General features: G+C 41.0%; 1 protein-coding gene across 1 annotated transcript; it reads left to right on the top strand.

Annotated features, from left to right (window-relative positions):
• The first annotated feature begins 786 nt into the window (after positions 1-786).
• BAG2 (BAG cochaperone 2) lies at positions 787-16,178 on the top strand. Its single transcript, XM_019457510.2, has 3 exons — positions 787-996; positions 12,769-12,878; positions 14,740-16,178. The coding sequence occupies exons 1-3, from the start codon at positions 884-886 to the stop codon at positions 15,150-15,152; spliced, it is 636 nt and encodes a 211-aa protein (XP_019313055.1). The 5' UTR covers positions 787-883; the 3' UTR covers positions 15,153-16,178.
• The last annotated feature ends 9,343 nt before the right edge of the window (positions 16,179-25,521 follow it).

Here is a 25,521-nt window from a genome sequence, read left to right as displayed (position 1 = left end):
TCCCTGTCCTGTTCCTTCACTGACCTTTATAGCGTCTGCCCTAGTGACTTGCCGTATCTTTTTAACAGGAGATTTAAATCAATTGCGTGTGAAAGACAAAGAAAGATGGGGTAGCTTTTTCTTTCTTTCCTTTTTTTCCCCCGCTCTGTAAGCTTCAGTGGTTTTATCCAGGCTTTCATTTATTCCACCTCAGGAAAGGAAATGTTGAGACAGGGTCGGGCAAGTACAGACTGCCAAGGAGCCGTACTTAGATGCCATCGGTGCCACAAAGGAACCTTTTCTCCCCATATCAAAGGATTTTAATGGTTTTGGTTTAGGGCGTGAATTAGGAGAGCTGGGAGAAACTAAGCGAAGCCATCACTGGGTAATACCCACAGCCTACCATTAGGTACCTTGGCGTGTGGGGAATTGGCTACATCCAGGCTGCACAGAGTCGCGGGCGCCCAGAGATAGGGGTAGAGGGCTGTTCTGTGAGCCTCCTCTGGGGTTTCGGTTGTTTCCGGGTCTGGAGAGCAAGAAGGGGCGATCGAGTTAGGTCCTCCCCTTCCTTCGTCAGCCCCTCCAGGTGCCTCGGAGGCCGCTCCTCCGGCCCCGGGCCCTGGCTGCCCACCCTCGAGGCCCCGTGGCCAGCGAGCTCCCTCCCGCAGCCGCAGTCGCTCCCCGCCGGGGACCGTAGCCCTGAGCCCGGCGGGCGGCGCGCCTGCCCTTGTTTGGCCACGCGGCGGCGGCGGTGTCGGCGCATCCTCCCGGGCCGCCCCCCGCGGGCGTCAGAGGGAGGCGGGCGCCCCGCGCGGTGACGGCGACGCCTGCGGCCGCGGGACTCTCCACTCGCCGCCGCCGGAGAGGCCGGTGACCTCTTGGCCGCCCCGCCTCGGAGGTTCAGATGGCTCAGGCGAAGATCAACGCGAAAGCCAACGAGGGGCGCTTCTGCCGCTCCTCCTCCATGGCCGACCGCTCCAGCCGCCTGCTGGAGAGCCTGGACCAGCTGGAGCTCAGGTGAGCGGCGGGGCGGTCTGCGGACGGAGGCCGTGCGCGGCGGGGCGGGCCGGTCCGGCACGGTCCCGGGGCAGGCTGCGGCCACAGAAGTTGCTTGCTTGAGATTTGTTCTTCATGGGGATGCTGCAGTTTTCTCTCGCCCTTGGTGGATTTTCCTCTCCGTCGGAGAGAGAACGCATGCGATTTAAGAACCTGTGAGCGCATTATTGGTGGCCACGTTCTCGTTAACAGACCTGAGCGTTTGGGAACGGAGAAAAACCAGAGAAGGTAAAAGTTAGCGTGGCGTTATTTGAGATTACAGACTGTGACACTCCGTGTCTACAGAACTTCTAGAACCTTCTGAGTGCCAGTGTGTGGTCTTCCCAAATGTTTTTTAACTTGTCCTTTTCCTATTATTCATTTTTAAGAGCGGCACCAGTTTACTGGTGAGTGATCAGTTTCTTTGCTCCAAAACCCAGCAGAGCAAAAAAACTAAAAATCCAGGGACCCGTCTGATAGCAAGGAGTAGGGAGGAGTAGGACAAATGAGGGGCTGCGGGGAGAACAATGGCTGGGTACTTGGTGTAATAAGACCCTGCAGCTTTCGTTTTCCTCCTAACCCTGCATGCAGCCTTTCCGTTAGTTTTGCAGTATTTGTGTACCTCCTTCCGTAGAAGACATTGACTGTACTGACTGACACCTTCTTAAAATTTTTTTTTTTAATGTTTATTTATTTTTGAGACAGAGAGAGACAGAGCATGAACGGGGTTGGGTCAGAGAGTGGGAGACACAGAATCTGAAACAGGCTCCAGGCTCTGAGCTGGCAGCACAGACCCCGACGCGGGGCTCGAACTCACGGACCGCGAGATCATGACCTGAGCCAAAGTCGGCCGCTTAACCGACTGAGCCACCCAGGCGCCCCCTGACTGACACCTTCTTGAAAGTGCTAATCATTGGCCCAAAAGCATAAGATAGTCACCCGTTTTTTTTTCCTTCTCAACTGAATAAGATTTTATTAAGTAATACATAGTTATGCTTATGTACAATCTCTAAGTAATTTATAATAAATTTTGGAAATACTTGTTTCCCTTAGTGTATTAAAACTTTTATGTACTTCTTGTAAACGTTTATGTCACCAAAGTTACTGTGACAATTGTGTGCAGATGTAGTTAAATGAAAATCTTATTAAGGCTCTGCAACCCCTGAAACTACACCGAATTTTTTTTCTATAGTTTTCACCAGGTTCTGGAGGAGCAAAGAAGTATGTAAGCCAAAAATTTTAGGAAGCAGTGCATGTATGTCTTTATCTCCCTGGTTTTATATACCAAAATAAGAAGGGGTGTCTATTTGCCAACAAAGTGCATTCATAACCACAGTATATCTCAGCAGTTGAGGAAATTATTATTATTGTCCTGAGAAAAGAGTCAAAAGATGAGAAATTCTCCTTCCAGGATGATTTCATGGATGGCAACACATAGGGAAATCGGAGCCAAAACCACATTCTAGAGTTCGGCTCAGAATGAGACAAATGGAACAAAGGAAAACTAAGGCTTCCCCATGGTTGAGCTTGACGCATTCAGCCCCCAGAGAAAGTGGAACAAGACTGATCAGTAGCTTCAAGCTACTTAATGCCCCTCTGAAGAATAATATTTCTTTTTATATGGCAGCGCTACAAGTAACTCCCCACATCCTCCTGAAACCACTATTACACTGTATGTTAACTAACTTGGATTTAAATAAAATTGTAAACATAAAAATAAATGAATAAAAGATGAGGAAATGAAGACACTGAAAACAAAACAAAACAAAAAAACAAGTAACTCCCACATCTCCCCAGGTATTTAGAACTTTGAGGGCAAGTTCTTAACTATTTCAGGGCTCTCTCCCTCCTGGTCAGAAACGATTTTTCCTGAAAGGAATGAGGAGGATTTTGCCCTTCCCTTCTTCAAGCTGAGTCATTCTGCTCAAACTTGACTTAACACCTCGTGTGTGGTAGGTGGAAAAGCAGGCAAGTACTTATCTTTAAAGGAAAGCCTCTGTTCTGAGTATTAGTACATTCTTAATGTTTGATTAATGTAAATTGATTACTATATACAAGTGATTACATTATAACTTGTTTAATTAACCCTTGAGCTGAGGAAGAAAGACTGATTAAAATGTCCTAATTACTCATTTTAAGGACTTATCTAGTAATTTAGCCTTTTGTAAGCTTTGTTTCTTCCTTAAAATAAAAAGTAATACTGATCTAAGGAAGTATTTTAGAAGGTAGTGAAAATAAAAATGCAAATGCTGATGCTTTAAAGTTCCTTTGAAACCACATGAGCAGTGTCACAGAGCACCGCACTATTAAAAACTAGCCTCATGCCTAGATCTATTTGTAAAAGAAAACATATTCAAGGTAATTTTGCTCTAATAGTTTAATTTTATATTAAGGATGACTCATAAGGCAGTGTTTTAGGTAGAATAAAACACTGTAGTTTGTACTTAGAAGCTTGCATTTACTGTTCCCCAGCCATACTAATTGTGTCATTTGTGGTAAAATGTCTTCCATATGAAACTGAAAACAATTTGCTAAATGCTCTATGAGATAGAGTATGAACTGGTGGCGTATGTGAGTTTTTAAATGCTTTAAAATGTCTGGCAGCATTCTACAAATTAAAGGAATTCCATTTGTTTCTAATACTTTACCATGACACTGGCCTTTCTTTCTTGACTCCATCTCATCTCCTTTTTTGCTTCCTCCTAAAAAGGTGATTCCTGTCTCTCCCAGTTTTTTGACCAATTCTAAATGGCATCTGACTTTTACATTCATCAGTGGCTCAAGACACCTTGCTTATTATTGTTACTTTTTTTAAGTCACTGTAATTTATGAATAATACATGCTAACAGTGATTCATTAAATGAGCACTGACTCTGTATACCAGGGCCCATTCCTTTGTGGAAGTTACTATTACCTCCATTCTCCACATGGGAAATTGAGGCTTAGGAAGATACATGACTTGTCCAGGGTCCCCCAGCCAGAACCCAGGAAGACTGGCAATAGAGCTTAATAATTCATGCCTGAATTCTCTTAAAGTTAGATGTGTCTTACTGTTACCTGAAGCTGGCTTTGCCTCTTGGTGGGTGTCAAGCCGAAAGATACAACCAAGCCAAAGAATAGGAAAAGGAAGGGTTTTACTTGCAGCAAGTGAAGGAGAACATGGGGGCTCTTTCCCAAGCAGTGTGTCCCGGAACAACAAGATTGGGGGAGTTTTAAGCTAAGGGTGCATACATATTCAGGAAGAGGCTTGCACAGTGGGGAATACAGCATGGCAATGGGGTGACTGATTCCAAGTCAAAGTCACAAGGGCTGGAAAGGGTCAGCAGCATCCGTTCCCTGGCGTCAGTTGGTCTGGGATCTGAGTACTCAAAGGGGTTTAAATCCTGCAGAGATAACTCAGGAGTGTGCATCAGGTCAGTCTTTGCTTTCTGACTATGATTAGACTATCTCCTGGCCTGATGGTGGCTGTTCTCACATTCTTTCACAAGATGGTTTGGGGCCTAAAATGACTTCTCTTACATCAAGAAAGCTATGTCTGTCTTTCTTTGCCCAGGGACCCCTAACTCTTGCTGCTTACAGTATTTCAAAATGGAGGAATAGTATATGGATGAATATATGACTTTACTGAAAGAAGTGAAAATCCCTTTTTTTTAAGATTTTATTTTTAAGTAATCTCTACACCCATCATGGGGCTTGAATTTACAACCCCAAGATCAGGATTCACACACTCCACCAATTGAGCCAGACAGGTGCCCCAAAAATTACATTTAAATTGGTGTTGAATACAGTAAATACTGAATACCTACTGATGCCAAGTATTGAGTGGCTCCTAGAAGGCTCTCGATGGTAATGAAGATGTTTGGGATATGGGTTGTGGAGAGTGGCAGAGGGGAAAATGATAGGACTGCAAGATTGTTCACAAATTTCCCAAAACTGGTCACGTTGTAGGTCCTTCCCCTGCCCAGTGACTTACCCGACAGCCAGAGAATGAAGGGTTGGGGCCGGGAGTGATATGGATCATTTGGCTGAAAGTTTCCTGTTGCTTGAAGTTTTTTAGGGTGTGCCAGTGTCCCACGAGTCACAAAACAAGTGGCCTCAGAGTTAATATTGAACAACAGCCTATAATTTAAAAGAGCACTTCTCACATACATTGTCAGTTGAACCTTACAAAACCCTTTGAGGCAGAGGAGGGCACAAGAATGTTATCTCTTTTAGAAATGAGGGAACCCAAGTCCAGAGGGATTGAGTGGCTTGCCTAAGGCCGCAGTACTGATGAGAGGCTCCTAAGCACCAGTTCCATCTTCACACTGCAGGGTTGCAGTGGTGAGTGTATTTTCATATTTTGGTGATGATTAGGAAAACTTACTCAAAATCTTACACTGCCTAGAATATAAGTAATCCTTGTAGCTTTCTTTATATACAAGGGTATTTTTTTAATTTTTATTTTTTATTTTAATTCCAATATAGTTAACATACAGTGTTATATTAGTTTTAGGTGTGCAATATAGTGATGCAGCCATTCTTATTTTTTTTTAAGTATATATATATTTTTTTTAAGTTTATTTGAGAGAGAGAGCAAATGGGGGAGGGGCAAAGAGAGGGAGACCAAATCCCAAGCAGGCCCCACACTGTCAGCACAGAGCCCGAGGAGGGGCTCAAACTCACGAACCGTGAGATCAAGACCTGAGCTGAAGAGTCAGCCGCTTAACCGACTGAGCCACCCAGGTGCCCTGATTCAGCAATTCTATACATTACTCAGAGCTCATCAAGGTAAGTGTACTCTTGGGGCACCTGGCTGGCTCAGTAGAGCATGTGACTCTTGATTGAGCCCCACATTGGGTGTAGAGATTACTTAAAAATAAAATCTTTAAGCAGCACCTGGGTGGCTCAGTTGGTTAAGCATCTGACTTTGACTCAGGGTTTATGGGTTTTGAGCTCGTCGTCGGGCTCAGAGCCTGGAGCCTGCTTCAGATTCTGTGTCTCCCTCTCTCTCTGCCCCTCCCCCAGTCACGCTCTGTCTCTCTCAAAAATAAACATTAAAAAAAAACTTAAGAAAAAAAAAGATAAGTTTTCTCTTAATCCCCTTCACCTATTTTACCCATCCCACTCACTCCCTCCCTCTGGTAACTGCCAATTTGTTCTCTATAATTAAGGGTCTTATTTTATTGTTTGTCTCTCTTTTTTTTTTCCCTTTGTTCATTTGTTTTGTTTCTTAAATTTCACATATGAATAGAATCATATGTTATTTGTCTTCCTCTGACTGACTTCGCTTAGCCTTATACACTCTAGCTCCTCCCGTGTTGTTGCAAATGGCAAGATTTCATTCTTTTTTATGGCTGAATAATATTCCATTATGTATGTGCATACGTGTGCGTATTTATATACACATCTGCTTTATTCATTTATCTATTGATGCACACTAGGGCTACTTCCACAATTAGGCTATTATAAATAATGCTGCAATGAACATAACAGTGCCTATAACCTTTCAAGTCAGCATTTTTGTACTCTTTTGGTAAATACCCAGTAGTGTGATTACTGGATCATAGGGTAATTCCATTTTTGGTTTTCTGAAGAACCTCCATACTGTTTTCCAGTGTGTGCACCAGTTTGCATTCCTGCCAACGGTGCACAAGGGTTCCTTTTTCTCCACATCCTTACCAACACTTGTTTCTTGGATATGAGTATTTAATAAGAGATGGACTATGATTTTAAGAACCTATTTTAGAAATTATTTATTCAACTAAATTCATGGTAGGAGCATTTGCCATTTCTCTTCCTTTGTATGAAAGCACAAGTTCTTGGTATTTATAAGCCTGAGTCCATAATGGTAAGTGTGTAATAAATAGCATGAAGCTAATGTTTACCAGCACCAATTCTAGACACATGACATATAGTAACTCATAAACATAATTGTTGTAGTCAGTGCTGTCAGTCAACTGTGTTAAACTCTTTACCTGCTTTACTTCATTCAGTCACAACCACCATCTCATTATCCCTATTTCATAAATGAAGAGATTGAGGCAAAGAGAACTTAGATTACACAGCCAGTAATTGGCAGTGCCGGTTTGAACAGTGTGACTGAAAGCCATTGTGGCTTCACTGAATGCTGTGTTAGTGGACATATCCACAGTAGCCTCAGTCTGGTGAAGTCGCTGTCAGGCCTCACAAGTGCATGCTTTTGCTACCTAGGCTGCAGAGATGTGTGAGGTGCAGGAGACCCGAACACTAGTGGAGGATGTGGGCACTTCAAGTTTTGCCCTCCTAAGAATTTCTGACTAAAATTTCTTTGTGTTAAGCCTGCTTAGTTGCGATTTCATGCAGAGAGTTTTCCAGGAGTACAACCCAGGCCAGCCATGGTATGAGGATTTCTTTCCCAATTTTGGACATGTAGCTCTTCTAGGATCTGTTAATAAAAACAGAACCACCCTTCTCTGCCAAGAGAAGTGTTGTCAAATGATGTTTAAAAACTTGAAGGGTAAAGTGAGGTGGTCCAACACTTGTCTAACCAGAGTCCCGGAGGAAAATAATAGCATGGAGGACAGGGAATATTCGAAGATACTATAACTAACAATTTTCTAGAACTAAATGGAAGGGTTGTAGACAGAAAGATTTATATGTGAGATGAATTTAAGGATCTCAGTAGCTGACAAACAGTGCAAATATTACTTACATAAATTTAAGTAGAGGTCTAGGTTCAGCTAGAGGGAACTGCACATGAAAGGTCGATGGTGCCAAAAAAAAAAAACCAAAAAAACCTTGAAATATTTACATTCTAAAGAATGCATTTTACCTTTGCTATGAAATGAAAAAAGTATACATAAAAATGTATATGAGAGGTTTCATTAAAAGTGAAGTCTGTTTATCACAGGGAAAATGCCCTGGCAATTTCTAGCCTTGGGGAGAAAAACAAAACAAAACAACAACAACAAGAAAAAACCCCACAACCCTTAAAAGTTCCATCTAATGTCTTCTGTATTCGGGGCGTCTGAGTGGCTCAGTCAGTTAAAGGTCTGACTTTGGGTCAGGTCTTGATCTCATGGCCCATGGGTTTGAGCCCCATGTCAGGCTGTGTGCTAACAGTACGGAGCCTGTCTGTCTTCCTCTCTCTCTGCCCCTCACCAGCTCACGCTCGCTCTCTCGCTCGCTGTCTTTCTTCAAAAATAAATAAACATTAACAATAATTTCTTCTGCATTTGGTCTCATTTAATGACAAAATATCTTCCTTATATTTATGGGGTTTTTTTCTAGAGCATCTCTTCCTAAACCAATTTCTTGTTAACAATTCCATGAACTTACTGTCATAACTTGATGTAAATGAAGCTTTCCTTTTTAGAGTAACATTTAATTCTCTATCATTGTGCATTTGAGTACAAACTCAAAGAGTGTTGAAAAATTAATCTCTTCTTTCAGCATCTTCTCATTTACTAATCACATGATTCATCTGTGTCATTTAAACAGTATAGTCATGGTTTGTGTTTTTCACATAAATATTTCATATTAGTGCCTACTCAATCTCTCTTCTATGTACTGGGCCCTAGGTTATCTGCCTGAGAGTTTGCTAATGTAAAATATTGAAGTACGCAATGAATGGTGCTGGAAGTGGGCCTGCTGTTGGCATTATTGCTGTTTTATAGAATATTGGTTTTATTGTGCTTTCCAGCCACATTTGTCACATAAGATTCTTACCAGCTCTTTGTTTTTCTGGCTCTTATGAACACAAAGTTCAACATATATTTAGTATCTTGATGAACAAAGAGACCGTGTGACTTTATAGTCTATCAGTGCTATTTTGGGGTCTAACAGGTGGATGGCTGTTGGGGAAAAGGCAAATGTGTGGTTAGGGTGAGTAGGGGAAGCCTTATATGGAGTGGACATGTGTTCAAACATTAGTGAAGTTGTTCCTTCTGTGGCCACTTAAGGCAGCAATCAAGATTAGATCTTCATGATCTCATGATTCTCAGGCCATCTGAATACCAAGGATCTAAGTCTGTCACTGTTCATTTTGCAGAAATGGCAACTTACTTAGTTACAGGATAACGTATAGCAAGAAATGGCCCTGAAAACAAAGCACCCTAAACATACAGGATTTTCTTTTTTTCTGTTCTCATAATTCCACAGTCTTGTTCTTTGGTGACTGGGTGTGTTCATGTGTATGTGTAATAAGAGCGCATGTGTATTTATTTATACTCAAGGGAATTAGGAAAAGTAGTGCTTCTATAGCTTGATCTGGTCTTTATACCAAAAACCTAAACAGGCATTTCCTTTAAATTCAGGAAAAGACACAGTTGCCCTGTCTAATCACCACTGCTTAATAAAGTAACAGAGGACTTTAGTCAATACTAAAAATAAATTAAAATAGGAGCTGATAGGATTGAAAAGGAAGAGATTAAAACTGTCATTTTGTGCAGATGATATGCCCACCAATCTAGACGAATCACTGAATCAAAAGATAAATTATTAAAATTAATAAATAAATCAGTTACCAAGTACAAGATGAACCTTCTAAAAGCAGCATTTCTCCAACCAGCAATAACCAGCAAGAAATTATAATTTAAAATATTCACAATAACAACAGTATCCTCAAAGGATCAAAGCACTCAGAAGAGTCCACAAAGACTACCATTAAGAAAACTTCAAAACTCGGGGTACCTGGGTGGCTCAGTTGGTTAAGTGTCCGACTCTTGGTTTCGGCTTGGGTCATGATGTCATGGTTTGTGAGTTAAAGCCCCAAATCAGGGTTTGCACTGACAGTGTGGAACCTGCTTGGGATTCTCTCTCTCCCTGTCTCTCTGCCCCTCCCCTGCTCATGTTCTCTGTCTATCTCTCTCTCAAAATAAATAAGCTTTAAAAAATATATTAAAAAAAATGTTTAAAAGAATACTTCATAACTCTAAGAATATAAAAGAGGGGTGCCTGGCTGGCTCAGTCAATTGAGCATGTGACTCTTGATCTCAGGGTCGTGAGTTCAAGCCTCCCATTGGGTGTGGGGATTACTTAAAATAATAAAATCTTTTTTTTTTTTTTTTTAGTTTATTTTTTTTGAGAGACAGAGAGAGAGAACATGTTGAGCAGAGCAAGAATCCCAAGCAGGCTCTGCACCAGCAGCACAGAACCTGATGCCAGGCTTGAACTTACTAACTGTGAGATCATAACCTGAGCCAAAAATCAAGAGTCAGACAGGACATTTAACTGACTGAGCCACCCAGGTGCCCCCCAAAAATAAAATCTTAAAAATATAATAAAAAAATAAGATAGAAGATGATCTGAATAGATGGAGCGACACATCATGCTTCTGGATAGAATTGCAGTATGCTAAAGATGCCAAATTTATCTCAGTTCTTTGAGAAACCCGATAAACTTACTCTAGAGTTAATATGGAGAATTAAAAGTCTAAATAGCTAAGTTATATTTAAGATTAGGGGACTAGTTCTGCCAAATATTAAGGCATATTACCAGGCTGTTGCTGTTTTTTAAAAAATGGGTGTTGGTGTAAGAACAAATATACTAGTAGGGGCACCTGGGTGGCTCAGTTGGTTAAGCATCCGACTTCGGCTCAGGTTATGATCTCACAGTTCGTGAGTTCGAGCCCTGCATCGGGCTCTGTGCTGACAGCTTAGAGCCTGGAGCCTGCTTCGGATTCTGTGTCTCCCTCTCTCTGTGCCCCTCCCCTGCTCATGCTCTGTCTCTCTCCTTCAAAAATAAATAAAAACATTAAAAAAGAACAAATATACTAGTGAATGAAATAGAGATTTCTATGAGTAGACAATCTATAAATCATTGGAGGAAAGGTAGATTTTTGGTGGATAGAATGTTGGAGAAGCCGGTTCACTATTTGGAGAAAATAAAGCAAAATCCTTACCTAAACACATACAAGGTGGATTCTAGATGGACTAAAACATAAATATGAGAAAGATAAAGCAATAAAGTTAATAGGAAGAAATATAGGAAAATAACTTCGGACTTAGGATGGAAAGATCCTGAAGCAAAACTTCAAAAGCGTAAACCATAAGGCAAAAGAAAAGCAAGAAAAGATCAATTTGATCACTTCAAAGTAAGGATGTCTGTTCAGTGAAGGATATCCCAGACAAAATTCATGTATGATAGGATGGGAGAAGATAATTATAATGTCTTTAACTAACGTGGGATTAATTGCTTGAACATGCAAATCAACAAGAGGACAGTAACTCCTGTTTAAAAAAGATAAACAAGGGAGGGACGGAGGGGGAAAAAGAAAATGAAATGAAATGAAGTGAAAATAGGTACAGGCTATGAAGAAGCTAACAAGAATACAAAGAGATGTCCAAAATTATTAGTAATGACAGACATGCAAGTTAGGTACGAACATATCACTGCACACTTACTAGACTGGCAACAAGTAGAAAGTTGGAAAATGCTGAGTATTGGTAGGGCTTTGGGGGCACAGGGATTCCTCTGCTTTGCTGCTGGGAATATTGTGAAGGAGTTCAGGACAGGGCCCCCAGAATGTGCCACTTTGGCATGTGGGTTATTTTGAGCTGAAGGCACTTGAGAACCTGCAGGCTCAAGAGAAACTTTTACCCCTCCCTTAACCACACAGAAGAATCTAAATTAGGGGTCTTTCCCAAATAAGGGTTATAAACAGAGATAAATTTTATCTGAATGGCCCATCTTTTTGGTAGGGCAAACATCTAATTACCAAACATCTGCTCTTCTTATCACCCTGTGAAGTATATTCCTTTTGTCCGAAGTCCCAGACCCCTACTCCCCTTTTCTTCATTCAGAATGACATATACACCTCATTTTGCCTGACCATCTTTGGAATTTCCTCCAGTGTACACTGTTATATTTGATTTTCTCCTCTTAATCTGTCTCATGTCAATTTAATTCTTGGTCCATCTAGAAGGACCTGTGAGGGGACAAGAATTCTTGCTTCCGAACAGTGGTCTAGCATAGCCATTCCAGAGAACAATTGTACCCTTGTCTCAGCAATCCTGCCCTGGGATACATCCTAAGGAGATTCTCATTCAGTCCATGAGGGGACATGTATTCGTGTAAGCATTTTTTGTGGTGATGAAAAGTGAGGGGATAAGGTGGGTGTCTCCACTGGGAGAGTGGATGTAAAACCAGCTGTATATGCATGAAGTATATGATATGCAGCAATCAGAAGCTACTGACTAGATATTCACATAGGAAGCTGGATGGTTCTTAATAAAATAATGCTGAGGGGAAACAGAGTGAGATATAAATTGAAAATAGGTGAAAACACAAATATACATTTTGTTAAGAACAAATACAAAATAGGGGCGCCTGGGTGGTGCAGTCGGTTAAGCGTCCGACTTCAGCCAGGTCACGATCTCGCGGTCCGTGAGTTCGAGCCCCGCGTCAGGCTCTGGGCTGATGGCTCGGAGCCTGGAGCCTGTTTCCGATTCTGTGTCTCCCTCTCTCTCTGCCCCTCCCCCGTTCATGCTCTGTCTCTCTCTGTCCCAAAAATAAATAAAAAACGTTGAAAAAAAAATTAAAAAAAAAAAAAAAAAAAGAACAAATACAAAATAGGTAAACACTAAACAGAATGGTCGCCATACAAGCAGGGAGGAAAATGGGAGTGGGGTAGGTGGATTTAAAACAATAGAAAAGTTAAAGAACTTTTTAAAAAGGAATAAAGAATTTTTGAAAGGTGCTCCTAGTGATCTTGAAACTTGAGTTGGAGCACATGATAGCGATGAGGAAAACTAAACTTCCATATGGTAACTTTTGTTTTCCCAACTTCTACAGGGTGGAGGCTTTGAGAGAAGCGGCAACTGCTGTGGAGCAAGAGAAAGAAATCCTCCTGGAGATGATCCACAGCATCCAGAATAGCCAGGACATGAGGCAGATCAGCGATGGTGAGAGCATTTCCATGGAAGGGAGCTCATCTTTTCCACTCCGTGAAGGGATTTGGGATACACATGGGTCCATGTTCGCTTGACTTGAGGAATGAGCACGCCTGGCTTTGGCATCTCCCGTGAGCAGCAGACAGCAGCTGCAGCTGTCAGTCTATTACAACAAGAGCCACGTACCCAGAGGTCACCCTTCTGGCCCACCCCCTACCTCAGGGACATGATCGGAAATGGTAGAAAAGGCCTCTAAGGTCCAGAAGAGGTAGCCCCGAGCAGTAGGGCTGTGGCTTTGACCTCAGGCTCACACTTCTAACTTCAGCTCCTCAGAAGTTATTGGACCATAGAAGTATAAAAGCAGAGAAGACAAAAAAGGAGGGGTTGAGGTGTAACTTAAAGAGAGGAAGGAGAGAAAATGCAGGGGAAATAAATTATGGACCCGATAAAACCCCATTAATGTAAAAATGTGCTATTGTTTCCATACGAAAAGCATGACTGCCCATGGAGAAACAGGGTACTTGTAATTTCCTTTCACTAGCAGTGGTCTTCCTAATTTGGTTGCCCTGGTGCTTCCCGGGACAAGCTAATAGGCCAGCAGCTGGTGCCATGAATGTGCCATCTAACTCCAGGCCCTGAAATGTTAGACATGCACAGCAGGATTAAGACCTAGCCAGTCTTTTCCCCATCCTGGCCAAAGATCTATGAATTAGGAAGGAAGTCACAGAACAGAACACACAAAAGATTGCTGACTTTTTCATATAAATAATGAAATGTTGACCCAGCGCCCCTCTCCCCACCATTGCCTCTCTGTGCTGGTCAAGACTTATACTACTGGCCTGCTTAAATTTGCCTGGAGAAGATGAAGCCAGTGTCTCATTCTGAGGCCAGCTTTTTCTCCACTACTGTGGCTAAGTTTTTGTCAGCCAAAATTGGGTCATTGTATTCTGATACACGTGCAGACTATGTCATCCGAAAGTATACCTCTTGGCATGAGAATTATTTCAAGCTGATTATTTCTGAGAAACTGCAGACACAGGAGAAGCTCTGAAAACAGAGTAGAAGTCATTCTTTTGTAAGGGAAGTTTAAATTTACAAAGGAAAGTTCCATTTGTAAAGAACTCTGTGTACCAGAAAGAAGGATGACTGGAAGTCACAAGAAACTCTTATCTATGCAGAAAGCACCTACTACATCTGCAAAACACCCTTAGCCTGGTTTATCCTGCTTTTCCTAGTAACCTCCCTAAGGAGGGGAAGACCTCCCTCAACATCTTAGTCCTTAGCCGAAGATGGTTTTTAAGGTGGTGGCTCAGGCCATCTCAGGGAGTTAGACCATCTCCGTTTCCCTGGCAATCTCTTATGTATATTTGAAGTATACATATTGATAAATTTCTGGGGTTTTTTTCTTGTGAATCTGTCTTTTATTACAACGTTTCTCAGCCAAGAGCTCAGAAAGGTACAGGGAAAATTCTTTTTCTTCCCCTATGTGCACATCCGTATGGAGAGATCCACCATATCTGATCTCTTGTCTACCCAGCACAAAGCCCTGGTTATGTTCACTATTCACTCTGTGTTAAGACTTGATCTCCATCCCAGTTACAAATGCATGCCCGCCCAAACTTTTTCAAACATGACCACTTGAGAAGTCATCTGGTATCCCACGTATAAAGACTTTCAGGAAAGGTATTCTGCAACCTCTCTTTGTAATACACATAGTTAATCTTATGTGCTATAGTTTTAACTTTTACTCTAAAAATTTCATAGCAGAGGCACTACAGAAAATAGTTTTAGCCACAAAAGAATGCCTTTGTGTTCTCAACATCGATAAATTTATATCTCATATTGATTGATACTTTAAACTTTCTACGTTTAGGAGAAAGAGAAGAATTAAATCTGACAGCAAACCGTTTGATGGGAAGAACGCTCACCGTTGAAGTTTCAGTAGAAACTATTAGAAATCCCCAGCAGCAAGAATCCTTAAAGCATGCCACCAGGATTATTGATGAGGTGGTCAGTAAGTTTCTGGATGATTTGGGAAACGCCAAGAGTCACTTGATGTCACTGTACAGTGCTTGTTCATCTGAGGTGCCATCTGGGCCTGTTGACCAGAAGTTTCAGTCCATAGTGATTGGCTGTGCTCTTGAAGATCAGAAGAAAATTAAGAGAAGATTAGAGACTCTGCTTAGAAATATTGAAAACTCTGACAAGGCCATCAAGCTGTTAGAGCATTCTAAAGGAGCTGGTTCCAAAACTCTGCAACAAAATGCTGAAGGCAAATTTAATTAGTTTTGAAACAGAAGAGCACTTACAAATAATGACGTAAAAATGATTAAATACTAGTTCTTTATGTTAGGCATAACATTTGATACTGATTATTTCAGATGAGGAAAATATCCCAGTGTCATCAGTTTTGTGATTAACATAATTAAACCTAGAAGTATTTTAATTATCTTTCTAGAAATTTTTAGATTGAATTCTTGTCTTGTATTAGGATCTAGCACCTAATATATATATTTTTTACTATTCTGTGGTTGAATACTTAGTATATAGGAGAGAGTTAGTGCTCAGCCTAGGGCAAAAGCATTATTTTCTTTCCTGGGCTTTATCTGACGTGGAGATACTTGGGCACATGGGGCATTTGGTTGACTAGAAATTCTTTACTTAATCAACACACACACATACTACACATCTACTGTTAACTAAGAAGTGTGCTTAAAAGGGATCCCAAAATAAGAAGCTTTCCCTCCATCTTTTTCATAAAGCACCTTTTTTGGACATCTGAATCAATTTTGACTTAAGATTTATGCATCTGATAATATGAATATATTCCTTCCTGTGTGTGAAAACATGGCATAAAGTGTGAGAGAATTCGCCTGATTTTACCACTGTGAACAACTATATGTCCACTTCATCTTTTTCCAAATGCATCATTTCTCTCAATTTGTACTCATTATTGAAATGCGGTATTGTAACTTGCCTTTTTTTAAAAAAAATGCTGCTATAAAGTCTGCTAATTGTCAACTTTAAAACCTCTATTCCGTATAGTTGTATAATTTACTTAGCCATTCCCCTAACTAGGCATTTAGGTTGTTTCCAGGTTGTTTCTTATTCCTGCAACATGTTTATATACAGAGAGCTTTTTCCTTTTTTCTTTGTTTTTGATTTTCTTTGTATAAGTTGCCAGCAGTGGGATTTACCAGGTCAAAGGGTATATACATTTTCATGACCTGACATATTTCCAAATTTTTTGGTATAAGAGTTACATCAATTTATACTGTCTTCAGTAATTAAAATGTAGCTATTTCACTAAAAGCTTCCGAGAATCGAGCATTGTTTTTTCTAACATTAGACATTAGACTAAATACCTGAATTTAGTTTGCATTTTGTTTACTAACAAGGTTGACCTGTATATTGATTATTCTTTTATGTGTGATAAATGAAACAACCGTAGAACACTTTCATTTGTTAGAAGTAACTAGTGCTGTGGATACACAAAAACCTCAACTTCCCCTCAAATACTACTTCAAAATGAATACATCAGACCCAATTTTCATGAGAATGTAGGTATTCTTTCACACTGGGGGAGAAAGAGAGTCAGGATCCAGATTAGCTTTATATATTTATAGCTTGCGATGCAAACAATATTGAGCTTCATTTTCTGGGCAAAAATGTCAAATTAGCCTCTCTTCATAAAAAGCAATTACAATCTGAGAACATTATGGTTTTGATTGCCATTGCTAAGTCGGCCTCATTTAAATCTTTCCATTTCATGGGGAACATTAATTCTCATTGATAACTGTGGTCAAAGCCGCTTGATTTTGTCATTTGACTCTCATTTGCTGTCATCAGGTTCACTGTCAGATAAAGATGTTCTTTTTGTGCCATCTTTACCAGCTTTTTGAAAATTAAGAAACAAGAATCAAGTTTTCTTCCAGTTCTCAAGGACTGTCAGCATCTTTGAATCCCTTCCACCCTGGGAGATACTCCCACTTCCCATTCACTCGTTCACTCCATGTTAGCCTAGGACATTTTCTACCACATGTTTGGGCCCCGCCTCCTCAACCTTTGTGCTCTTCATGTTGTTTCTTTCCCATTTTTTTGTAGTGGAGATTCATTGGAGGCCAGTCCTTATCACGGACTTGAAGAGCTGTGGTCTACCATCTCCAGGCTGCCTCAGTCCTTGGCCTGCAGCACCTGTAGCCCTCTGTATCTCCAGCCACATTCCAGGGGCAAGGACCTCAGTGTGTTGATTCTTAACATTTTTATTTATTACAAGAACGAGTAGAAGTGCAATTCATTTTTAAATGATGAAACTACCAAGAGTCACATTAACCTTCATCTGTCATCTTTTTTTTAAAAAATTTTTTAATGTTTATTTACTTTTGAGAAAGAGAGACAGGGGAGAGTGTGAGCAGGGGAGGGGCAGAGAGAGAGGGAGACGCAGAATCCGAAGCAGGCTCCAGGCTCCAAGCTGTCAGCACAGACCCCAACACCAGGCTCAAATTCACGAGCCGCGAGATCATGACCTGAGCTGAAGTCGGGCGCTCAACCAACTGAGCCACCCAGGCGCCCCTGTCATCTTTTATATAGATAATAGTCTGGGGCTACAATGGAATTCAAAGTATATTATTTGTCTTTTATTCATACATTCCGTAAAGCCCCATTCCTTTTTTGTTTCTTTAATGTTTATTCATTTTTTGAGAGAGAGACAGACAGAGCCTGAGAGGGGGCGGGGCAGAGGGAGAGGGAGACACAGAATCCAAAGTAGGCTCCAGGCTCTGAGCTGTCGGCACAGACCCTGAAGTGGCGTTCAGACTCATGAACTGCAAGATCATTTCTTACCATTTACTGAATGTAGCATACAGTTTTTGGACAGCCCTGCTTCCATCCTTCATGAGACTGCTTCCCAGTAGAGTGTCCCTATTCCTACACTGGCTCTAAGAGTGCAGCTTGCAGGACCAGCCAAGGAGTTGACGGGAGAGCATTCAATGTGCATCAACTGAGGACAGAGTGATATTGCCACCCCGTGAAAAGTCTGACAAATGTAGAATTGTCCCTCCTGGCATTTAAATGTAGGAATCATTGACATTAAAAAATAATAATAAAAATCCTGAAAGCTTTCACAGGGATAGGAAGGAGAGAGCTAACAGTAATGAATGTGAACTGGGTTTTCCAGCTGTGCTGCCCTCCCAGTACCAGTACTGCATCCACTAGGGGGCACCATTCACGCTATTCTATGGGAATGGTATCCTGTGACTAGAACATTAGCAAGTGAGGTATGATGCAGAGGGACACGACAGTGAGTACAGACATGGTCCTCTGCATTGATGCAGCTCACTCTAGCACTCCAACTCAAAATGCTTGGAATTCACTCTAAGGAGATGACCAATTAATTACAGAACTCTGCTTAAACATGTTACAGTTGGAAAGCATGAAAGAATTTAACAACCCCTGAAAGGAACAGAGTAAGGATCTGGCAAACAATTACATGCAATGATTTTTAAGTAGGAAATATCCATACATGTGTCCCTTTCAAATGACTGAGAGAAATTCTGATACATGTGGAGGACACATATGTGATAATGCTATTTTTGAAGGCTGGATTTTGAAATTCCTCAAAGACAAAAATGAAAGTAAAAGCTGAGAATTTTAGAAAAGGCAAGGACAGTAGTGAAATTGAACTTGTGTGTGTCTACTCACAACAAGCAAGCAAAATGAAATGGACCTGTGTTTAGGGACATGACTACATTCTTAAGCTTTCAATCATGATCAAAGAGTAAACAACTTGAACTGGGTCACACTAATCTTTAATTACCCACCTCAAATATTGGGGGTGCCCAGCTGACCAGGCCTTAGAGCATGCAACTCTTCATCTTGGGTTTGTGAGTTCAAGCCCCACGCTGGGTGTAGAGCTTATGTAAAAACAATAAAACAAACAAACAAACAAAAAAAAACATTGTGGCAAACATGCTTCCCTTGCATGTAGTTGGCATTCAGATCACTATGGCATTCACTCACAGCTGTTTGGTGAGGGCCAATTTCAGTATCTAGCCCAGCTTTTTTTTTTTTAAGTTTATTTTTCAAAGAGAGAATACAAGTGAGGGAGGGGCAGAGAGAGAGAGAGAATGGGAATTGCAAGTAGGCTCTGCACTGCCAGCACAGAACCCAGTGTAGGGCTCAATCTCATGAACCGTGAGGTCATGACTTGAGCCAAAATCAAGAGTCAGACACAACCGGCTGAGCCACCCAGGCACCCCTCTAGTCCAACTTTAATATGCAACTACTTTGGGCACGATTTGTGCAGGAATTTGACAGAGGCTGTCAGAAAAGATTGAAAAACCTGGCATTGGAAAACTGACCTAAAATTTGGATCCAGAGTATTATAAGTACATATTCAAGTGTAATCATCAGCCTTCAGGTCTAAAGATGATACAGCCCTGGGAGAGAACACACATAGTGGCTTTAAGCTTTGCTGCAGGAAGACTTGAGTTCCTAACCCCAGCTCTTATCAGCAGAGAGCCCCAAGAATATCCCTGACCTCCCCAGCTGTAAAGTCAGGATGCTAATGCTCCTGTGAGTTATGAACTTTAAATGAGATGCCATATGCAAGGTGCTTAGGATGGTGGCTAACACAGAAAGCACTTGCTAAATAAATTTGAATAGGGGACTCCTGACTGGCTTAGTCGGTGGAGCATCTTGATCTCAGGATTGTGAGTTCAAGCCCCATGCTGGATGTAGAGATTATTTATATATTTTTTAATGCTACAGTTATTTTGCACAGGGCAAAGTAAATTTATTACTTGAGGGTGGAGCACAAAAGCCTCCAAACAACATTTCTTTAAAATAGACTTTATTTCTTTAAAACAAACTTCATTTCTAAGACAAGATTATTTAAGCCACAGTGCTACTAAATTGCATTAAATATCCCACTATCAATAAAATCACTATGCTAAATATTGGCAGAGTATCTAAAACATGAAATAGGGGTGCCTGGATGGCTCATTTGGTTAAGCTTCTGACTCCTGATTTTGGTTCAGGTCATTATCTCATGGTCATGAGATGAGCCCCGGGCTGGTGTGTGCTCTGAGCATAAGCCTGCTTGGGATTCTCTCTCTCCTTCTCTCCCCCCCCCCCCCCCCGCCATCCCACTCACGCTCTCTAAAAATAAATAAACATTTTTAAAATAAATAATTAGATAAATATGAAAATTTTTAAGTTCAGAATTTTATTTTTTGTAATTTTCTAATGTTTATTTTTGAGAGAGAGAGAGAGAGAGAGAGAGAGACAGAGCATGAGTGGAGGGTGGGGAGAGAGAGAGAGACACAGAATCCAAAGCAGCCTCCAGGCTCTGAGCGGTCAGCACAGAGCCCAACACAGGGCTCGAACCCACTGACCTCAATATCATGATCTGGGGTGAAGTCAGAAGTTTAACCTCCTGAGCCACCCAGGTGCCCCAAGTTGTTCTAAATTTTAAAGAAGTTACATTATAGGAGCACCTGGGTGGCTCAGTCAGTTAAGTGTCCAACTTCAGCTCAGGTCATGATCTCAGGGCTTGTGAGTTCAAGCCCCATGTCACGCTCTGTGCTGACAGCTCAGAGCCTGGAGCCTGCTTCGGATTCTGTGTCTCCCTCTCTCTCTGCCCCTCCCCTGCTTGTGCTCTGTCTCTTTCTGTCTCTCAAAAATAATAAACATTAAAAAATATTTTTAATAAAAAAGTTACATTATATCTTTTACTGCTTTGTTCCACACTGTTGATACATGTTACACAAAATTTTAGTTTTGAAATTCATTTATTTTTTGATTATTGGATTTATCTTTCATGAAATTTTTATTAAGTAGTATATTTTTTTTTTAATTTTTTTTTTAACATTTATTTATTTTTGAGACAGGGAGAGACAGAGCATGAACAGGGGAGGGTCAGAGAGAGGGAGACACAGAATCTGAAACAGGCTCCAGGCTCTGAGATGTCAGCACAGAGCCCGACGCAGGGCTTGAACTCACGGACCACGAGATCATGACCTGAGCTGAAACCGGCCGCTTAACCGACTGAGCCACCCAGGCGCCCCTAAGTAGTATATTTTAAATTAAACAAGGGCTTAACTTTAACGCCAACCCAATAGCAATACATACAGGTGGTTTTCCATTCAAATTTACAAAAGCATTATTTAATAGTAACAAAAATACATAAGGGGTTCAGTTTTCCTTTTAATCCAAAGGGTGGGTTGTTTGTTTGTTTAGAGGAGGGGGGCATGAGTGGGGAGAGGGGCACAGGAAGAGGGAGAGAGAGAATCTTAAGCAGGCTCCACACCCAGCTCAGAACCAGAGGCAGGGATCAGTCTCACGTCCCGAGCCAAAATGCGTCAGACACTCAATCAGCTGAGCCGCCCAGGCACCCCTAATGTTTTTATTTCTAAGGGACATTTACCAACATCCTAACATAGATATTTCAAGAGAGAGAAGAAAAGGAGCACCCTGTAATAAAAGTTATTACAGCCAAATAACGTAGTTACCTAGGAGTTAGGTGACTGGACATTTCAGAGTCCACTGTGGTTTTAAATACTTTCTACTAGCAAATAAAGTCACTTATATAGTAGGCTTATGTATTTTAGGGTGAAAACGTAAAGAGTTATAATGGTATACATGATATTTGTAACAGTTAAAACTGAATAAATCTACCTTTTAATTAAATGACTGCAGTGTGGGACAAATTTTCACCTCACCAGTCATTTTGTTTTCAGAGAAACAGATGCCCTAACGATAGAGTAATGGGAGTGCTTCAGCAAGTTACCAGCAACTATTTAAAAGGTTTGGAAAAGGATGCTAACAATTAACATTTTATGTTAAAGTCACTTTAAGTTAGACACTAGGTGCTGAGGCCATTTGCTCATTCTAAGGTCTTCAGAAAATATCCCAGTCCTTAAAAGTCACAGGCACTGTGAAATATATCATTGAGAGTTCTTTCTAAGCATTGCATTCTGTGACCAGAAGCCTTTTGGGGTACAGCAATCCTACTACCACCACCACCTTCTTTCCTTTTGTTAACCACGCCCTTAAGTACACCCTCAGGGCAAAATGTCCTTGATCTGCTCTAGAGATAAGACACCTTTTCCGGAACATTCTCCTCAGAGGTGGTCCTCCTGGTAGTCCCCAATTTATACTCCCCAGCCTCTAGGCTATAAAAACAAGTCTAACGGGAGCTGAGGTTGCAGCGATCTACTCATCTTACTGCCTTCCTGGCACCAAAGACACAGCTTCTGTCCCTACTTCCCCTTAACAGACCATTTCTCTCAAGCTGGATTTGTCCACTTTTTTCTTCAGTCTTGTGGCTCCTTTTGCTTTCGGAGTCATTTTGCATATAACTCCCTATCATGGAACACACTGACAACTTTTGAAACAACCACATAACTTCCTTCCACAGTGAAGAAAGGTATTCACCCTCTTTTTGGTAGTGCTTTACTTTATTTTTAAAAAGCAGCATGTGTGCTATCATTTGGGGCAGATAAAAGGAAATCACTTGGCCCGGTTTTTTGTTTCACTGCAGCTGACCCTTGTACAACATGGCGTAATTGGGGTGCTGGGGTGCAAGAGCACCCGGCTCCAGGGGCTCCAAACAGACCAGGATCGGCCACTCGCAGCTGACAAAATCCAAAGGCAGAGGGATGAGAGGCGATGAAACAAGAAAGAGTTTATTTCAATGATGCCGACACAGAAGACAGCAGACTACTGTCCCAAAAAGGTCTTCAAAGTGCTGAAATACTTCGGGGTCCCTGGGTGGCTCAGTCAGTCAGGCATCTAGCACTTGATTTTGGCTCATGTCATGATGTCATGGTTTGTGAGATTGAGCCCCATGTTAAACTTTGAGCTGACAGCACAGAGCCTGCTTGGCATTCTCTCCCTCCCTCTCTCTGCCCCCCCTCCACTTGTGCACACACGCGCGCATGCTCACACTCTCTCTCAAATACACTTCCAAAAAAAATCATAAAGAAGAGAAAATACATTTACAGCACTGTACTGTGGTGTATAAAAAAATGTGTGTAAGTAGACTTGTGGATCCGTGCAGTTCAAGAGTCAACTGTGTATCTGAGCCTGTATTTTTCCTTCACTTGAAAAAAGAAAGGGTGTTCTGATTCTTGACTCACGGCCCAAATTTTTAGAAAGAAATTCCTGTAACGTGTAAGAACAATTCATTGTTTCTCTTCAGTTTGCTAGAAATTCTTTCAGAAGGCATCCAATTCTATTTGCTTTAGTTTTGTGCTTACTCAGCAGCCTTCTGACTTGCAAATTGGTCTCCTAAATGTACATACCCACAAGAAAGAAAAAATTCAGAAAAGAAGAAAAATGAGAAGGATGGAAGCATGAAATGGAGGCTTCTGCTTTTTTAAGCAAGAGATCATGTTTTGTGAAGAAACCTTCAGGTCTGGTTATCATCCTTGGTATATATCCTACTTATGAGACTAACATTCTGCTTTATGTATATAATAAGCTTCTTGGAAGATGATTGGTTTCCCGTTCCCTAATCATCCCTTGAGTGAACTGGTAGAATACGATTCTTAAACATATAAATCTGAGGAGTAGAATCTGGACCTGCCATGTGGCCCTAAAGCAACCTAAAAGCACCCAGAGGTGTCTCTGTAATTATCACCAATTCATCATCAATGCAACACTTGTTTTGTCCTGCATTCTTTCTGGGGTTTTTTTTTTTTTTCTGTCTACATTTAAATTATGTCCCATGAGGGAAAAATATTTTAGGAGGAAATTCAAGACAGACTATCATTTTTTTTATAGCAGAATTTCTGAATCTCTGAAGGCTTGATAATGCCCAAATTAACCTGTTTATTTTTTTAAGTTTATGTATTTTTGAGAGAGATTGAGAGAGTGTGAGCAGAGGAGGGGTAGGAGAAAAGGTGAATCTCAAGCCAATAGCACAGAGCCTGATGTGGAGCTCGAATTCATCAAACCGTAAGATCATGACCTGAGCCAAAACTAAGAGTCAGACACCTAACCTGACTGAGCCACCCAGGCACCCCAAGCCTGGATGTTTAGAAGGAACCAACTATAACTTGGGATAGAGAGAAAAGCATTTAATACTTTGCTCAGTTCACAAACTCTATATCCATTTGACCTTAAAGTATGAGATAATTGAGTTCACTGTACTTGTATTATTAAGGACCCTTATAGAATATAGTGTAAATGAAATGTTTAAAAAGGGAAATACAAGTTTACCCTTTTGATATATTTTGCCAAATTGCTCACTGAAAGGATTGATTTCATTTCTCTTCCAACAACATACCAGGCTTCCCCCACTCCTAAAAGTAGAGCCGTCCTATGAAAGCTTTAGCCAAAATGGCATAAAGCAGGGGCACCTGGCTTGCTCACTCAAAAGAGCATGGTACTCTTGATCTCTGGGTCATGAGTTCAAGCCCCACATTGGGTGTAGAGATTACTTAAAAATAGATAAATAAATAAATAAATAAATACACTCTAAGTCAAATTGGTGTAAAGCAAAGAAGCAATTACCATTAATTTACATGGAAAAACTTTTCATCATTCCCAGACTCCCCCGCAATAACTTCTCTTAGGTTTTTCCAATATCTTAGAACACATCTTGCCAGTAGATGCACAAAATAAATGGAGACAGAGCACAGAGCATAGGTGCTCACAGGCACAGTTCAGAGCTGTGGCCAGTCATGCTGAGATGCTGGATGTGGATCTCAAGGAGTTAGGCAGGGCCTCTCTCGCTGCTCAGGTGCCCGCTGCTTGTACCATAACAGTCCGCTGCAAAACAAACGCTGAATGCTATTTTCGATTTTTATCTTTTGTTTTTTGTTTTTGTTTTTGTTTTTGTTTTTGTTTTGTAAAAGCGAAAATCCTCTTCGGATTTCTTTTGGTTGTGAAAACAGGTACTAATGTAGGTCTTCTGTACAAGCAAGGTGTCATAATGAGAATTTGTGAAAAACAGGGGATAACTACATATCTCTTCTCCCACAGCTTTACTCACATTAAGTAGTGTTATGCTGTTAATCCTTGTCAATTAGATACAAGAAAAATTATATCCTCATTGTTTAATTTCATTTCCTTATTGTGTATGATATTAATACACTTTCCTGTCAATTGACTATTGTATTTCTTTTCATATTCGACGTGTCATCTTTGCCCATGTTTCTATTCAGCTGATGGTCTTTTGCGTATTGATGTATGAGTCCTTTCTACATTAAAGAAACTAGCCATTTATCTGTCAAATGTTGATAGTACTTTTTCCTAATTTGTTAGTGGTTTTGTGTATTATTATTTGTAATTCAAGGTGAGTTTTTGAGACAACAAGCATTTACCAAGAAACAATAAAGTAATCTCTGACTACATCAAACTAAAAAGCTTCTGGGGTGCTGGGTGTCTCAGTAGGTTAAGCAACCGGCTCTTGATTTCAGCTCAGATTATGATCGCACAGTTGTGAGATGGAGACCTATGTCAGGCACTGCACGAACACCGCAGATACTGCTTAGGACTCTCTTTCTCTGCCCGCCCCCACCCCCCCAGCTCTCTCTCCCTCTTTCAAAATAAATAAATAAACACTCACAAAAACGTTTAAAAAGCTTCTGCAGGGGCGCCTGGGTAGTTCAGTCGGTTAAGCTTCCGACTTCGGCTCAGGTCATGATCT

This window comes from Panthera pardus, unplaced genomic scaffold (genome assembly GCF_024362965.1).
Source record: "Panthera pardus isolate Hobbes unplaced genomic scaffold, ASM2436296v1 HiC_scaffold_17, whole genome shotgun sequence".
In the NCBI taxonomy this organism is placed as follows: Eukaryota; Metazoa; Chordata; class Mammalia; order Carnivora; family Felidae; genus Panthera; species Panthera pardus.
This window is presented reverse-complemented; position numbering and strand designations above follow the sequence as displayed.